Here is a 14,894-nt window from a genome sequence, read left to right on the forward strand (position 1 = left end):
CTCTCATTAATACTGCCCCTGGGCTCAACCCACCTCACTACCTGAGCACTCTACCTCAGATTCAGTCTCTTGGTTCTCTTATCTACAGTGATGCTGCCTTCCTTCCTTTTTGCATTAACAAATCTGATTGATTCCTTGAGCTTATGTAGCCAGTTGCTAGAAATAAATCCAATGCACATAAAAAGTGAGAATAAGTGATAGGCAAAAGAACTGGCTAGATTTTATGCTTCTCTTGTGCCACCCTGCTTTTGGCTGCCCTCCCAGGAGAATTGTTTCTCAATATATCATGCTAATAAAATAAACCTCCAAGATGGAAACAAGGAAGCCCAAGTGTCAGGTCAGATGTCTTGCATCATCTGTGCCTACCATTCTGCCCGAGCCATTTAGAGGTGCTCAATTAATAAAAATATCAAGGAGTCGAATTAGTCTGAAACTGAACTACTGAGAAAGCTCTGGAATAGTTTAGATTACTGAGGACACGTGAGCCAAACTCAATCTATGTTACCATTTTAGACATAATATTAAGTCAGTGCTTCACTTTCATAAACCAGTGTTACCCTCGGGATTATAAGTAGTTGTCTAAATTTCATTAAGTGAGAGAAATCAAGGTATACTTGGAGTAAAATATAGTTCCCCACATTTCTCTCAGCACCACCACCAACCCTGGCTTCTGTTTCTCAGGATGAAAATAACTCTTTGAGATTAGAAAATAATGATTTAAAGTTAGAAAATGACTAGCACAATGCTTGGCCTGTAGTCAGCCAGGGTAAAGGTCAACCATAGTAAATAAGTATGAATAAAGGTATTGTCAGCACCTGCTTAGTGGAAAAGAGGATGAATTTTGGGGGCCATCTGTGAAGAGCAATCTTAGCTGGTGCACAGCCAAGGGGCAGGTTGAGAATAGAACATATGGTGGAAAGACAGAATAAGACTTGACCCCTGAGAATAGAGCAGAAACCACCTAGTCAAAGATTCAAGACACAAGCCTTCTCAAAAGTTAATTCCTAGCTTTTTACCAGTGTTTTTACCCTGTTCAAACCACACATAAAGATGTTCAACTTTGTTGGGTGTCTTAAAACAGAAATTTCCCCTTAAAATAATATCTAGAGGCAAGGGGAACAAAGGCAGTCATTTAATCGAAACAGAATGCCTAACAAGAAATTTTACTTTCTGGATTATTTTGCATTCTTCAAGACGTTTTTTTTTAATATTTAAATTTTTATTTCCATTCAGTCTTTATTCATTTTTAATAGCTTATTGAGAGATACAGTTCACATACCACAAAACTGACCCATTTTAAGTGTACAACTAAGGGATTCTGATATATTGAGTTGTGTGGTCTTCGCCTCTGTCTAAATCTATAACGTTCTCACTACCCTCACAACAAACCCTGTGCCATTAGCAGGTACTAACTGTTCTCCCAGCCCCAGACAGCCTCTCGTCTTCTTTCTGTGTCCACGGATTCGCCTGTTCTGGACGTTTCTAGTAAATGGAATCACATAATTTGTGTTCTCTTACGTGTGGTTTTTTTCACTATGCGTATTTTTGAGGTTCTCCCCTGCTGTGGCATCTATCAGTACTTCACTTCTTATTGCTGGATACTATTCTACTGCAGTGATATACCCTGTTTGTTTGTCCATTCATCAGTGGATGAACATTTGGGCTCTCTTCACTTTGTGCTGTTACAAAAAATGTTGCTATTAGCATTTGTGTAGAAATCTTTGTGTGGACGTATGTTTTCATTTCTTTTTGGTGTAAACCTAAAGTAAAATTGCTGGGTCATATGACCAAATGCTTAACATTGTATGTGATGAATATTCTATGCTTATCATTTTGATGAACTGCCTAACGGTTTTCCAAACTTTGCCAGACATTCTGGAGATATAAAAAACAAAGTTTTAACCCCTGGCTGGTGTGGCCCCGTGGATTGAGCTCGGGCCTGCGAAGCAGAGTATCACAGTTCGATTCCCAGTTAGGGCACATGCCTGGGTTGCAGGCCAGTTCCCAGCAGGGGACACACGAGAGGCAACCATACATTGATATTTCTCTCCCCCTCTCCTTCCCTTCCTCTCTAAAGATAAATAAATAAAATCTTTAATAAATAAATAAATAAATAAGTGTTTTAAAAAAACAAAGTTTTAGAGCAACATATTCTGTTTTGTGGGGGACAGTGCAATTGTTTTTAAAAATATGTAACAGGCTAAGAAGACCATAACATCAAAAGACCTAGAGTGAGTTTGGAACTAGAGACACAACAATAAACACCTTGGAATTTAGTCATGTAAAGGCCAAGTGAGTGACAGCAGTGAACCCCAAGATAGGTCTGCTGTTCTTGGTTTAGTGACCTGCATTTTGACCTATTCCTTGCGACTTCAGCCTTTGCCTCGCATGTTGTATATTCTTTCATATCACTGAAAGTTAAAACATCAGGGATAGTCACCTTTCGTAAAGTTTCCACTTTTAGGAGTTTTTATATGATACATCAAAACATTTTTAATTTTATCATTAAAAATTTTATCAGATTTTAAAAAATTATTAAGGACAGATATTTCTTTCCTTTCATTCACTGCTGTATCTTTGCACTTAATCACAGAGGGCAAGGAGGCAACAACACTTGTTGAATCGAAACTAAATTGCTTTTACCGAAAATTCTAAGAATTAATTTTTAATTTGCTCCACATAAACTAAAACTAACACTCTACACAAGAAAAATGTAACATGAAACCACTCTCTGGGTGTGTGCGTGAATGCACACTGACTATGCTTCTGAACGTGCAGTTTAATGCCTTTATAGAAGAACAAGTAATAAGCACTCTGGAAAATACATGGTGAATATTTCATGTTTCAGTGGGTCTCTTTCCCTAGAGGGCAAACCTAAAGTACTCCCTTTACAATATTCTCAAAGAAACCTTCACAAGAGACTTAAAAAAAGAACACACATTTTTGCAAACAGGCTTTATGCTTCCTGAAAAGATTTTTAAAAGCATGCATTCTTGCCTTGGGATTGAGCAGTCCTGGGCTAAGCTCAGAAAGGAAAATACATTCAGTTTATTTGTCAGAACTACTCAGAGTGAAGCAAGTCACCTTCTAAAAGGCTTATGACATAGAGTGACAAATGTCAGGTATAGTTTATTTAAAAAATCAATATAATCAATAGCTGTTATTTTCTTTTGCTGTGAAATAGAAATACAGTTGTTTTTCTAAAACAACTAATATGGCAATTTCATACCCTGTCTATGAAAGGAAGCTAAGTAAGTCAATAGGGTTCTTGCAATGCATGTACATTTTTTCCTAATTGGTGAGAATACACTGCCCTGTAGATTTCTTTGCCAATACAAAGCAAAATATATGTCAAACACTAGATTTATACTCTTAGAAAACCATCATAAAATTAAACTCAACATGAGTGTATAAAATTTGTGAAAAAAAATTTTTGAAGTGAGAATAATTTAAAAAGAATTAAAGTATATCTAGATTTTTGTTCATGCTTCAAAGCTATGTAGCTCTCTGTTCTATATTAAGAATAACCAGAGGCAGTGTATGATGTATAATGTTCTATAAGCCTGGTTAAAATTAGCAATTTAAATTTGTTAAATGAGGTTATACTGCAATATCTAATGCACAAATGACAGAGATTTAAGTGTTTGCATAGTTGTTTAAAACTGTATTAAAAGGCTATAGGTTAATAATAATGAATATATAATATATTATTACTATGAAAATATGCAATCTTGATAATAATTTATTTGTTCCACAAATGCATTGGGGGTTAAAATTTTTCTATTCATCTGTGACCAACCATGAAATTCAATATTGCTCACCATGACCAATCCATGAAATTTGTCAACTTTGTTCCTGATTTTCACAGGGACTTACTCTTAGATGAAATGACCCACTGAACTAAGAGCACAACAATTTTTTCATCTATGGTAAATCAGTTTAGTTTACTAGGATTTACTATGGGCTGCAGACCTTGAGCTTTTTATGATTGTGAATGATTATGTATTTAATCCCAAACTTCTAGCAATTTACCTCACTGTTTCCCCCGCCTTTCTGAAAGAATTCTCCATTTCTAAAATTAGTTTTCTACATAGCGTTGCCAGAAACCTGTAAGCAATGGGTTAGTTGAAAGTCAAACAGTGGGTGAAAATTATGGGGAAACTGGAATCAAAGTTGTTAATTACTCTAAGAATTTCTAAACCAACAGTCTCAAAATTTTCTGAAAATCAGGGTTTATATATTACCCTTACCAGAGTGTTAAGAAAGGAATACTTTACCTCATTTATCTTAAGAAATAGAAATACTGAATGTCTAATTTTTACTATCCAAGAAATAAAAACATGCTATTTAGTCTTTCAAGATAAAGTAACCATTTTGGAGGAGAGTTTAAACAAAATTATATTACTATTTTATTACAAGTCTACTCCAACCTTTTCTATATTACAAAGTTGAATTAAATAAACCATAAATAAACCAAAAAAGTAGCTCAGAAATTTCAATTCCCCTAAATCTTATTTATTTAGATAAGGAAATTGCATCACCATTTTAAAAATGTAATTGCTTAGTTCTATTTCTACTTGTCATTACTATCTCAGACACTGAAGCCTAACACTAAAAACACAAATCTATATGGTAGATTAACTGCCAGTGTGGAACCATTAGGTCTCTTCCAGATTTGTACATATTTTACAACTGTTTTTCAATTTTAACTTTTTATTAGAGTAAGTCACTGTACATAAAATTAGAAAATAAAAAATATTTTTAAGAAAGCAAAAAGACATTACATATGATTTCATTTTTCACAGTTTCAAGCTATGACTAAAATAACCAACCCACTAATATAATTTGATCATTTTAATAATTCAAATAGTAAAGCCCAAAGTGGTGCTGTTCGTATCACATTCCTGCTAACTGAAAAGAACTGATAAACAGAGATACATTATTAGGGCTGAATTACTTTGAGCATAAAGAAACCTCTATTGCTTAGCGTTTGTTTCGTAAAATGGTCCAATTCACAGTACCAAAAATGCACTTCAAAAATTTCTATATACTACTTTATACACTTCAGTAAGAGTATGAAAATAACTTTGTTAAAGCACATTATGTTATAAAGGATAATAGCTAAAAATAAAATATATTTAATACTTACTGATATAATTCAGTTAATGGTGAAGTCAAAATGACTAATGTTGTCAACAGGTTATTACAATGGGTATGGATTTTAGAAATTTTATCATCTATATGCTCATGAGGATTCGAAAGTTTCTGTACAGATGTGCAAACTGACCATAACATGTTCTCAGTACATATTAAAATTGTTGTGATATCAAGTCTATTAGAAAGAAAAAGAAAAAAATATGTTAACAAAATTGCTTCTCTGCTTGGTATATATACTATCATCTCTATTTCTTACGTTAAACATATGTAATGTGGTTAGATACCAGGGTTTCAGAGATGAAAAACAGAATGAATCAAAACTAGGTTTTGAGTTTCCAGGTGTTAGGTGACTCATAATACCTCTACTTTTAGGGATTGTGAGCTCTGTAACAGTGAAGTATTTTAGAAGAACTTTAAATATATACATGTAATTATCAGATAATATATTTATATAAATATATATAATTATTAGAATATTGTTCAAGAAATTTAAGATACTTTCCTTGAAATACATTCAGTAAAAAAAAAGCCAGATTAAGAGAAAATTTGCTATAACTCACATATGGTAAGTAAAAATTTGATAGAACAATTCTTCTCATCCAAGCTGTCAAAAGAAAGTCATGAGGGTGGGTCACATGTTCTCCAAGTAAGTGGGAGATAAGAAAAAATGACATCAGAAGCACTAATGCATTGGGTTGGCCAAAAGGTACATTTGGTTTTTTTCATAAAACAAAAGACACATTTTTCATTTTCACCAATAACTTTATTGATTTGGATAGTTTGAGTCTGTCCATGTCTCCCACTGTTGGCTTCTAGTGAGAAGAGGCCAGGGGTACTGCTGAACATCTTCCAAAGCATAAGACAGTCCCACAGCAAAGAATTATTTGGCTAGCCCTGGCTGATGTGGCTCAGTGGATTGAATGCCAGCCTGTGAAACAAAGGCTTGCTCGTTTGATTCCCAGTAAGGACACACGCCTAGGTTGCAGGCCTGGTCCCCAGGCAATCACACACTGATGTTTCTCGCTTGCTCTTTCTCCCTCTCTTCCCCTCTCTCTAAAAATAAATAAATAAAATCTTTTAAAAAATAAAAAGAATTATTTGGCCAAAATGTCAAAATACCAAAAATCTTTGCAAACCACTTTTAACACGTTCAATCGGTTACAGCACCTCACACTAGGTCTCCATACACTGCATACATCTTTTTGTGTGTTTCAGTAGCATTTTTATCTTTCTTGAAATAATAAAGCATAATACACTAAAAATGTTGCATATCTTCTTCCATCTTTAATATTAAAATGGCTGCATAAAAATTCACCAATTTTGATAAGTATTTTTAAATGCACACTGATATAACAGCTGTCACAATACAATCTAACAAAATAGTTTAGAAGGAAATTAAAGACAACTAAGTACCACTAGAGCCATCCATCATACAGAAGAAAACTAAACAAACTTTTTGGCCCACTCAATAGAAGCCTATAGTCTCAGAAATTTATAATACTAAAAAAATTCTTCTAAATATCTTAAATTATTTAACTTACTCAGAAATTCAATGATTTATTTCTATCTTTATTGAGCTATAATAGGGACCCAAAGATCTGTTTAAAGGTTATTTTGGTACTTGATTAAATTTCACAGACCGTAGTTAATTTCCCCTTTTTTTCTTCTGTTTATTCAGTATTGAAGAAATAGAAAGTGAAAATTTTGAAGGTATATGAAGGGAAATAAATATAAGAATCTTTTAAGATGATATTTTTGCTTCAATTTTATTATATGTACAATAAATTTATACATAATATATTACATATTATATGTAAATCATATATATAGTTGTGGTTATTTGACACTTGGAGGCTACCGGAATACTAACAGCATCAGGAATCCCCTGTAGGAAGGTTAATTGTAGTTTGCATCCACTTACTTCTATTGCTGCTTAAACAATTACAAATACAAGTTACGTGTATATACACCTATGCAAATGCATAATCAGACACAACATATAAATCCATAATCTGATTTCCACATGAATGGTAGTTTAGAATTAAACATACAAATAAAAATATTTATTTTACTTAGAAAAACTAGAAGAAATACCTCTACTTCTGCATGGCTTTATTATGTAACCACCCAGAAAATAAAAACCAAGTCTCTATAATACAGTTATTTAATTAAATATGCTACCTATTTCACGAGCTAACAGTTAATCTGATTTCATAAACATCTCGTAATGACTTGCCACCTCAGAGTCAAAAGTGATTTACACTACATAAGAAAAAAGAATGAGGTATTCTTTGCTCTCAAAAGGAATTTCCCATCTATTCTTCACAGTTCAATTAAAAAAAAAATGCTTGGTCAGTAATTCAAAACAGGCCGTGCAAAACACCATATTTATGAAACACTGCAGCAGGACCTAAATGCCCTTCAAGTGCAGCCTGCTTTACAAGAACATGAACATGATCAGGAAATGATTCCTACTGCAAAAAAAAAAAAAAGAGCCTCTGAGGTCTATAGGTTTCTCTTAAAATATATTTATACATACTTACATTTAAAAGACAGGTCTTAATTCCATTAGAATATTTATAAAACAAAGTCTTCTCTTTATATAGACTGTTGTTGTCATGTAGGCACATTTTTATAATATTCATTGCCTAGATAACTGGTGGAACTGGACCATAATTTAGTCTTTAATTTAATGCACTGACTGTGGCTCCTATTTTCCATGATTTCACATTTCATTGAGCTGGCTTTTAGTAATACATAGTGAAAAAAAAGAAATAAAATAAAGTAAAAGGGGAAAGAAGTAATTAGAATATATTAAGGAGAAAAATGACTAGACAAAAGAGTTTCCTTAATGGAGATTAACTACACTACTTAAAGGCTAAAAAAAAAAAAAAACCCCAAGAAACTAAAATCCTCTGGTTGCTCAGAATCTCAGTCAAACTGACTGGTCTATCGCAACACTGCTTTTCTTCTGCATTTTAGTACCTTGATTTTCTCTTTATCTTATTTATTAATCTTCATATGTGCATACATGAAGGTTAAAAATAAGGACATATATATCCTAGATATGCCTTCAATCATTTTTTAGAAAAATTGGGTCTTCTACACAATTTTAAGAAGAAAAAACAGAAAAATTATTGATTCAAGTTCTACAATTTCACTTGGATATCTCAGAAGATTGAATACAATTTCCTTTCAGATGTTAGAAACATGTTTCATATACGAGATGTCATGTCATGAGATTCAGAATTACATTCTGCTTTATATTAAGTGGTGAAAAATTTTCATGAAAGGCAATGGTTTTCACATCAGTTACCTTATCTGTGGAGTTCTCTTATAACTGGGATGTGCCTGAGCATATCTGGAAGCCAGTAGACCCAAAGATTTCTCAAGAACTTCTGCTAGAATCTTCTGGGCTAACTTAGGAGGCAGAATGGTCCAGAGATCATGATGAAGAGCCCAGATGAAATAATGCCACATCTGGAGTGAGAAGGAGCATCTTTCCCCCTGGCAAAACCACCACACATTAAACAATAGAATCACATCTTCCAAAACGTCAGTTTGCTTCCTATGAACCTAATTAGTTCAGGCTGAAAGGAAATAGCTGGAGAGTTTGACACACTAGATGACCAAGAAAGATTTTTGACAAGATGTAAAACATCCTTACTGACAAAAGAACATATGTTTTATTTCAATCACAAGACCAGATACACTAGTGCAAATCCAGACTGCAAGCATTTCACCTAGGATATCCTGGCCTGAAGTTTAAAATTTACTTTTAAACATTCAGCATTACAGTTGCTAAACATGTCATGCCAGTTTAAGATACTGGGTGGTTTTTCTAAGATTAAAATTTAATTATTTAAATTAAGTACTTGCAGGACTGAGATAATTTTACAAATGTTTCAGATTTCGCATTATAATGAAATGATGGGAGCAAAAATTACCTTACATACTGTACACTTATCAACATGCACGAAACCAAGGGGATAGGTAACTGCTGAAGATTATTACGTCAGGCTCTTTTATCCGTGGTGTTTTAATAACAATACTAGAAATGGATAATACAATACTTTGATTTTACAAAATTTTGAAAAACCTAAGCAGACCTTATCATTATTTCTTAGTATTTTTATAGTGCTTTATACTTCCAAGGGGCCAGAGTCTCACTCCCTTCCATCCCCTTGTACATCTCTTCTGTGTGCCAAATTTTCCCTGACCACAGAAGGAGACCCAGCAGTGGCCAAGGCCAAGGGGAACAGGCAGAAATGAGAGGAAGCCTCAAGTGATTTACAAGCATTAATTAGTTAACTTGCTCTTAGGGAGGTATGCTAGTAGTTTGACCTCATTTTCTTCCGACCAGATAAAAAGATTATATTTGAAATAGAAGTAGACTGCATTCTTCAAACATTATCCTGATGATTATACCATATCCAAAGTTAAACTAGTAAAACTTCCGATTTTATCTCTAACTAATCCTCTTGACTTAAAACTTTCGTTTTACCTATTACTTGTATTTCTCAAACAAATGTTATCCAAAAAAATCTGTTGTCTGACACCAAAAGTAGATAGTTACTTATGCATATGTTCCTATTAGTGTTTTTCCTACATCCTATTCTTCCAATAATTTCTTTGATTACTAAAATCTTTTATCACTGTATAATGATAATTTGCAGTTATTATTTTTTTACTTCCAAATGGAGTTTATAAATGAGTAGAATTGTTATTCTTTGGTGGGAAACTTGGGTATCTAATGTCAAAGAGTCAAGTTCAAACTTGAGGGGATTTTGTCTACTGGCTTCTGACTAGATGTGTATCAAAACTATTTTTTTAATTACAAAATTAATGCCAAGGGTCACAATTATAGTTCCTTATGCTTTCTATGTTGTGTTCTGCAATAAAGAATGCTTTAAAAATTTCCTGGAGTAAGAAGGGTGTTTTATTTTTATTTATTTAATTTTTCTTCTTATTTATTCTATAACAGTTGTCCCAAGTTTCCCCCCTTGCCCTCCTCCACCTAGCCCATCCCCCTTCCAAAATCAATCACCACACCATTCCCCATGTCCATGGTCATTCATACATGGTCTTTGACTAGCCCCTTCCTCTTCTTTCCACCAGGCCCTCCCACCTCCACTCTGGCAGCTGTCAGTCTGTTCCATGTTTCCATGTCTCAGGTTCTATTTTGCTTGTTAGTTTATTTTGTTCATTGGATTCTTCTTGTAAGTGAGATTGTATGGTGTTTGTCTTTCATTGACTGGCTTATTTCACTTAGCATAACAGTCTCCAGTTCCATCCATTTGGTCAAAAAATGTAGGAATCCCTTAATTCTTTCTGCTGCATAGTATTCCATTTGGGTAAACACACAGCAATTTTTTTAATCCACTCATGATGGGCACTTGGGCTATTTCTAATACTTGGCTATTGTAAATAGTGCTGCTGTGAACATACGGGTGCATAAATTCTTTTGAATTGATGCTTAGGGATTCTCAGAGTATATTCCCAGTAATGGAATTTCTGAGTGAAAAGGCAGTTCCATTTTGAATTGCTTGAGACAATTCCATACTGTTTTCCACAGTGGCTGCACCAGTCTGCATTCCCACCAGCAATGCACTAGGGTTCCCTTTTCTCTACATGTTGCCCAGCACTTACTGTTTGTTAACAGACTTATTAATGTTAGCCATTCTGACAGGTGTGAAGTGATATCTCACTGTGGCTTTTACTTGCATTTCACTGACAGCTAGTGGTATTGAGCATTTATAGATGTCTATGGGCCATCTGCATGTCCTCTTCGGAGAAGTGTGTATTCAGGTACATCATCTATTTTCTAATTGGATTGTTTGTCTTCCTGTTGTTGAGTCATATGAGCTCTTTGTATATTCTGGAGATTAAACCCTCGGCCAATGTATCATTGGCAAATGTATTCTCCCATATAGTCAGTTCCCTTTTCATTTTGCTGATGTTTCCTTTAGTCATGCAGAACAATTTTAATTTGATAAAATCCCATTTGTTTATTTTTTCCTTTATTTCCCTTGCCATAGGAGATATATTGGCAAATATATTGCCACATGGGATATCTGATATTTTACTGCCTATATTTTTCACTAGGACTTTTATGGTATCACGATTTATATTTAAGTCTTTTAGCAATACTGAGTTTATTCTGGTTTATAGTGTAAATTGGTGGTTTTGTTTTTTTCTTTTTTTCTTTTTTTGCATGTACCAGTCCAGTTCTCCCAACACTATTTATCAAAGATGCTATTTTTACTCCATTGTATGCTCATGCCCCCCTTTTCAAATATTAATTGAGCATAGAGACGTGGGTTTATTTCTGGGCTATCTATTCTGTTTCCTTGATCTATATGTCTGTTCTTATGCCAGTATCAGACTGTTTTGATTACAGTGGCCTTGTGGTACCTTTTGTTATTGGATACTGTGATCCCTCTAACTTTACTCTTCTTTCTCAAGATTGCTGAGACTATTTAAGTCTTTTTTTGGTTCCATATAAATTTTTGAAATGTTTGTTCTAGATCTGTGAAATGTGCCATTGGCATTTTAATAGGAATTACATTGAATCTATAGATTGTTTTGGATAGTATGAACATTTTAATGACATTAGTTCTCAGTCCATGAATAGGGTATATGCTTCTATTTATTCATATCTTCCTCAGTTTACTTCTTCAGTGTTCTATAGTTTTCCAAGTACAGGTCTTTTATATCCTTGGTTAAATTTATTCCTAGGTAGTTTTTGTTGTTGTTGCTATAGAAAATGGGATTTTTTTTTAGTTTCTTTTTCTGATAGTTCATTGTTGGTGTACAAAAATGCCATTGATTTTTGAATATTGACTTCACATTGCACTGCTTTGCTGAATTCACTTATTAGGTGGAGTAGCTTTTTTTTTTAGTGAAGCTTACCGCATCTTCTGTGTAAACTATCATGTCATCTGCAAATAATGACAGATTTACTTTCTCCTTTCCAATTTGTATGACTTTTATTTCTTTTTGTCTGAATGCTTGTGGCTATTAATGCTACAAGTCTATTCAAGTTTGGTGCTTCTTCCTGATTCAGTTTTGGAGATAATATGTTTCTAGAAATTTATCTATTTCACCCAGGTTGTCCAATTTCTTGACATATAATTTTTCATAGTAATTTCTTATAATCCTTTGTATTTCTATGCTAACAATTGTTGCTTCTCCTCTTTCATTTCTGATTTTATTTATTTGGGTCCCCTCTCTCTTTTTTTCTCAATGAATCTGTTAAAGTTTGTCAATTTTGTTTATCTTTTCAAAAAACCAATTCCTGGATTCACTGGTCATTTGAATTGCTTTTTAGTCTCTATGTCATTTACTTTTGCTCTGATCTTGATTATTTCCTTCCTTCTGCTCGCTCTGTACTTTGTTGTTGTTCCTCTAGTTCTTTTAGATGTAGGGTTATGTTTTTTTATTTTAATTGTTGTTCAAATACAGTTTTCTGCCTTTTCCCCCCATCCCATCCTCCCCCCAGCCTCTCCCGACCTCCCTCCGTTTTCCACCTCGCCCCGCCTTGCTATTGTCCATGTGTCCTTTATACTTCTTCCTGAAAACCCTTCACCTTTTTTCCCTGAAATTCCTTCCCCTCTCCCCTCTGGTCATTGTCAGCCTGTTCTCAATTTTAGTCTCTTTGGTTATATTTTGCTTGTTTTTTTCTTGTTGTTGTTGATTAGGTTCCTGTTAAAGGTGAGATCACATGATCACATGATATTTGTCTGCCACCACCTGACTTATTTCACTCAGCATAATGCTTTCCAGTTCCATCCATGCTATGGCAAAGGGTAGGAGCTCCTTCTTTCTTTCTGCTGCATAGAATTCCATTGTGTAAATGTACCGTAGTTTTTGGACCCATTCATTTACTGATGGGCATAGAGGTTGTTTCTAGCACTTTGCTATTGTAAATTGTGCTGCTATGAACATTGGGGTGCATAGGTTCTTTTGCATTGGTGTTTCAGGGTTTTTAGGATATAATCCTAAGCAGTGAAATTGCTGGGTCAAAAGGCAGTTTCATTTGTAGTTTTCTGAGGAGATTCCATACTGTTTTCCACAGTGGCTGCACCAGTCTGCATTCCCACCAACAGTGCACTAGGGTTCCCTTTTCTCCACAACCTCTCCAACACTTGTGGTTTGTTGCTTTGTTTATGATGGCCATTCTGACCAGTGTGAGGTGGTATCTCACTGTGGTTTTAATTTGCATCTCTCTGATAGCTAGAGATACTGAGCATCTTTTCATGTGTCTCTGGACCCTCTGCATGTGCTCCTTGGAGAAGTGTCTGTTCAAGTCCTTTCCCCATTTTTTAATTAGGTTTGTCTTCTTAGAATGGAGTTGTATGATTTATATATTTTGGAGATTAAACCCTTGTCCGAGGTATCACTGGCAAATATGTTTTCTCATACAGTTGGTTCTCTTTTTATTTTAAGACTATTTTCTTTAGCTATGCAGAAGCTTTTTATTTTGATGAGATTGCACTTGTTTATTCTTTCCTTTATGTCCCTTGCTCTAGGGGGCATATCAGTGAAAATATTGCTGCGTGAAATATCTGAGATTTTCCTGCCTATGTTCTCCCCTAGGACTTTAATGGTGTTATGACTTATATTTAAATCTTTTATCCACCTTGAATTTATTTTTGTGTATGGTGTAAGTTGGTACTTGAGTTTCTTTTTCTTTTTTTTGCGGGTTACATTATTTATTTGAGATTTTTCTATCTTGTTTAGGTGGCCCTGTATTGCTATGAACTTCTCTCTCAGGACTGCCTTCACTGTGTCCTATAGGTTTTGAGTTGTTGTATATTCATTTTCACTTGCTTCTAGATACTTTTTGATTTATTCTTCAATCTCGTCATTAACCCATTCATTATTTAATAACAGGTTATTCAGCCTCCATGTATTTGAATGGTTTTGAGTTTTTTCCTTGAGGTTGGTTTCTAGTCTCAAGCCATTGTGATTTAAGAAGATGCTTACGTAATTTCAATTTTCTTAAATTTGTTAAGGCTTATCATGTGGTCTATCTTTGAGAATGATCCTTGTGTGTTTGAAAAGAAAGTATATTTTGCTTCTTTGGGGGTGAAATATTCTGTAAATATCAATTAAGTTCACATGATCTTCCAGGGGTGTCCAACCTCTGGTCCAAGGGCTGCATACAGCCCAGGGTGGCTATGAATATGCCCTAACACAAAATCTACTTAAAACCTTTTTTTTGTTGTTCACCAGTTTTCATTAGTGTTTGTGTATTTAATGTGTGGCCCAAGACAACTCTTCTTCTTCCAGTGTGGCCCAGAGACACCAAATGGTTGGACACCCCTGAGGGCATTGTTCAATGCTGCAATATTTTTGTTCATTTTTTGTTTGGAAGATATATCCATTGTTGACAGTGGGGCATTAAAATCCCCTACTCGGACTGCATTGCTGTCTCTTTCTCAAAGCCTTCCAATATTCTCTTTATATATTTAGATGCTCTTATGTTGGGTGCACCTATATTTATAAGGGTTATATCCTCTTGTTGGACTACTCCCTTAAGTATTATGTAGTGTCCTTCTTTGTGTCTTGTTATGGCCTTTGTTTTGAAATCTATTTTGTCTGATATAAGTATTGCTACCCCACCTTTTTTTTTCATGTCCATTTGCATGAAATATTTTTCCCATCCATAACAAGGGCATTTTAAAGATAAATTTTCCTATGCTTTTGGTGTACTATAGTACATTAATTACAGC

At 34.3% G+C, this 14,894-nt stretch overlaps 1 protein-coding gene across 1 annotated transcript in view; it reads right to left on the reverse strand.

Moving 5' to 3' along the window:
- Window positions 1-14,894, reverse strand: part of KIAA0825 (KIAA0825 ortholog) — a 391,792-nt gene that overhangs the window by 249,378 nt on the left and 127,520 nt on the right. The window contains exons 11-12 of the mRNA XM_037032449.1: window positions 8,474-8,664; window positions 5,150-5,332 (exon numbers count right to left, since the gene is read on the reverse strand). Coding sequence (XP_036888344.1) covers window positions 5,150-5,332; window positions 8,474-8,664 — 374 coding nt within the window. The remainder of the gene's footprint in view (window positions 1-5,149; window positions 5,333-8,473; window positions 8,665-14,894) is intronic.

Source organism: Sturnira hondurensis, unplaced genomic scaffold (assembly GCF_014824575.4).
Source record: "Sturnira hondurensis isolate 20B ecotype Veracruz unplaced genomic scaffold, ASM1482457v3 Scaffold0021354, whole genome shotgun sequence".
NCBI lineage: Eukaryota > Metazoa > Chordata > Mammalia > Chiroptera > Phyllostomidae > Sturnira > Sturnira hondurensis.